This window comes from Apaloderma vittatum, unplaced genomic scaffold, assembly GCF_000703405.1.
Source record: "Apaloderma vittatum isolate BGI_N311 unplaced genomic scaffold, ASM70340v1 scaffold31721, whole genome shotgun sequence".
Lineage (NCBI taxonomy): Eukaryota > Metazoa > Chordata > Aves > Trogoniformes > Trogonidae > Apaloderma > Apaloderma vittatum.
The window spans coordinates 1-3,509 of record NW_009699008.1 but is presented as its reverse complement, the minus strand read 5'-3'; the positions used below and the strand labels follow the sequence as shown (position 1 = coordinate 3,509).

The 3,509-nt window shown below is 43.7% G+C and overlaps 1 protein-coding gene across 1 annotated transcript; it reads right to left on the bottom strand.

Annotated features, from left to right (window-relative positions):
• Nucleotides 1–741: 741 nt before the first annotated feature.
• On the bottom strand, nt 742–3,060 carry RPL27A (ribosomal protein L27a; the record flags this gene model as incomplete). Its single annotated transcript, XM_009878221.1, has 3 exons — nt 742–934; nt 2,021–2,195; nt 2,985–3,060. Coding segments are annotated over 3 exons (380 nt in total), but the record flags the coding sequence as incomplete, so codon positions are not given.
• Nucleotides 3,061–3,509: the final 449 nt, after the last annotated feature.

Genomic DNA, 3,509 nt, shown 5'->3' with positions numbered 1-3,509 from the left:
GTGCAAGCGCGGCAACGAGGTGGGAACCTTCCGTTGTTTGTTCCCATCGCCTTCAGCTCCGCCCTGCTGCCCCACGGCGTTCCCCGGGACTCTCCCTTCGTGCCCTCCGGCAGCAGTGGAAACGGGACTAGACTTGCTTCGCTATCCCACCACGGCCGCACAGCAACCTACGTGCTGGGCCTCCTCCGCAGCAGCTCCTGGGGCACTAGGACCCCCTCGCATTGCCTGGGTGCACGTCTGGGTCCGCACTCTTGCTGTCTCACTTTCAGCGGCCAAGGCAGCATCCCCCCAGCTCTCACCCAGCAGCCATCTTAGTGCACAAAACCTCCATCAGCAAGACACCAAGTCACCTGTTCACAGGCAGCTGTCAGGAAGATCACAGAATCAGAGAAAGCGCTGGGCTGGAAGGGACCTTTAAAGGCCACCTAGTCCAACCCCCTGCAATGACCAGACACATCTTGAACTAGATCAGGTTGCTCAGAGCAACCTGTTCCACTATTTCACGACCCCCTCATAGATGACCAACCAAAAGAGCTGCACAAATAAAGCCAGAAATTATCAATTTTGCTACCCCATAAAGACAAAAGTGTACACGTCAAATGCTGGACACTAGCCAGGCACTCTCGAAAGAGAGTAAGAAGCAGTCAAACCACTGAACAACACCTGCCAGAAATAACTAAGCAGACAAGACTTAAGTGTGAACCATGTCTGGACAAGTCAAGAAAAAAACAAAACAGAAAATTCTGTAAACCAGCACATTTTACACATTGTCTTTATTCAAAAAATTTGAATAAAACAAAGGCTTCTATGCCACAAGCACACAGGCACCACCAACTTCTTTTATCTTCTCCTCTGCTCTTCTACTGAAGAACTTTGCTTTCACAATTACAGGCTGCTTGGGCAGCTTCCCCTTGCCCAGGACTTTGTAGTAGCCCTAGAAAGATTAAAAAACCCATTAAGTTTTTGTAACCAGCTTCCAGGCTCCTACATTCAGACCTGTCTTTCAGCATTCACCACTTAAAACCAGAACCACAATCACTATGACGTTATTCGGTGTCTGTCCCCAATATAAAATTGGTAGGAATGAAAGAAAAATACCCTCTGTGACTTTAGTGGAGTTGCATTTGCTCAGAGAAAAAGCAGAAACTGTAAACTGAACTCCTGTACTTGAGAAGCCGGAATATTTTTTTTCCCTCCCATACTCCATGAACAGAAAACACTGTGAAATCTGGTAAAGAAGTCACCAACCTTTACGGACTTTTCCAAAGGAGAGCAGTGGTCTGCACTTCCAAGACTACCTACTACCCAATGCATTCTGGTTGGTGCTCGTTACTTGTAGGACACCCTGGTACTTCTGAACAGAGCAGAAGACTCTTCTGCACAGCTTAGAAGTACAATGGCAGCTTCAACAAGCTTTTGCAGCCATAGCTGTTCTCTACTACTGGAATCCTCTCATTCTGTTGCTGTCCTTTACATTAAAAGCACAATTGTGGCACAAGGTCGGTTAATACTAAAGGCATTTTAATTTGGGACGGAGAACATACCCACTTGGCAGACTAGCGTGTGTCACTGAGTCGGTGGCTGGCTGAGACACGAGACATCACAGTCAGTGAATAGACATCAGACATTTATGTCCGAGAACTATAGCACACCAAGACAACCAGACATGTGAAGATGTGACTCTAGTCTCGTTATTAAAGTGACTTTAAACCAATGAGACTAGTCCTGCCATGTTAACACACGCTTTCAGCAACACTTTAGACAAGCAATCTTTTACCACCTTTCAAAATAAGGGGAGTTCCGTCCACAATCACACACAAGTATGATAAAAAAGTTCTGGCAGAAAAAAAAAACAGCATAAGTAGCTGTGTAATTGCTTATACGTCAAGATATTTGTCCTGAGCAGCTCATAAATATTCAAGCTTATTTGCAGTTCACCATTTTCCTACTTGGACACGCATAGCTAAGCTACACGTGAATTGATCAGGAATTGCAGATTTGAATATGAGCAGAAACTTACTGAGCGCACAACATCAATGACTGGGGCCAGTCCAGCCTCGTTTTTTGCATAATTGAGCCTTGTCTGTTCGCTGACAAGTGTCCATAGTTTATCCAAATTGACAGTAGGACAGAACTTTTGGTTTCTCTTCAAGTGATAGTGCCTCATGCCTACTTTTCCAAAGTAACCAGGGTGGCTGTGAAAGAAACATATTCCTCATTAGATTATGTTTAAGCCATCCTGAACAGGCAGGACTACAAATTAACACTGAAACAAACATCTTATTTGATCAAAGTAACCAAAATGTCACATTATATTTTTATGCATATTAATAGATGTAGTATTTAAGTGTAATAGTCATTAGCATCCAAACCAAGGAAAAAATATTTTCTCTTAAATGCCCGTTTTCCCTTAAAATCACAACTCAGTCCCTCTCATTGGCCAGTCTGGCCCAGTTCTGTATTTCCAGGCAACCCCAGCTCTGTGAACGCAGGGAGGGCTGCGCTGCCTGAGGAGTTTCAGTGCTCCTGTCACTAACCTGGTGACTGACTGAGTCAAGAATGGTCACAGCCAGTGAATATAGATTAGTGGTTACTGTCCGAGTACTCTAGCACACCAGGACAACAGGAACTGTCCAGATGTGACTCTAGTCTCGGCAATAAGTAAAAGCATCCCTCACCATAAAATTGTGAATTTACATGGCATTTTGTGGGTGCTTAGTTAAGCACGGACCACATTGTAATAGGCAAGTTTGGTCAAGTCTACCAAAAGCTGCACTTTTAAAGACACCTGGCTTCAGCAAAAAGGCCTTTGATTTCATGGTAAATGAGAGCATGAGTTGACTGCAGCTATTACTGCCACACTTCACGTTACAGGAAAAAACATACAGGAATGCAGGGGGTTTTGTTTATTCACATATAAAAGTTAATTGTTCCTACTTCAGGAACACACGTTTTGCTAGTATATATTTAAAATGTTAGCTTACTATTTATCAAAGTTAATCCTGTGATGGTGCATACCACCAGCGTTACCACGTCCTCCAGGATGTTTTCTGTGCTTGCCTAAAAAAAAAAATTTAAGTTTGTTACACTAATAATATTACACATAATACTTGAGCTTAGAGGTAAGTTCAATGTCAATTTAAGCTAATTATTCTGATTCCCTCCTCCAAATTTATTTCAATTCGGTGAGATGAGCCAAGTAAAAACTAACTTTACAGGACAGAAAAATAATTGTAGCACGCCTCTGGTGAGCTTAAAGGAATAGAAGGTAACATCAGTGCTAGCACAAGTAGGATGAGAAGAAAAGGTAGGAACGGAGAGGAGTTACAAGGGCTACAGCACTGCCACACCAGCTAAAGATGACACACAACCAGCACCTACCACCTGAGCCCTACAAAAATTACAAATCCAGTAAAGTCTAAAACAACGCGCAAGACTTTGGATAAGCCCATCGCTGTGGCATCTGCCCCCACAGCGGGAGCATCACCCACACACACCGCGGCTAGCTA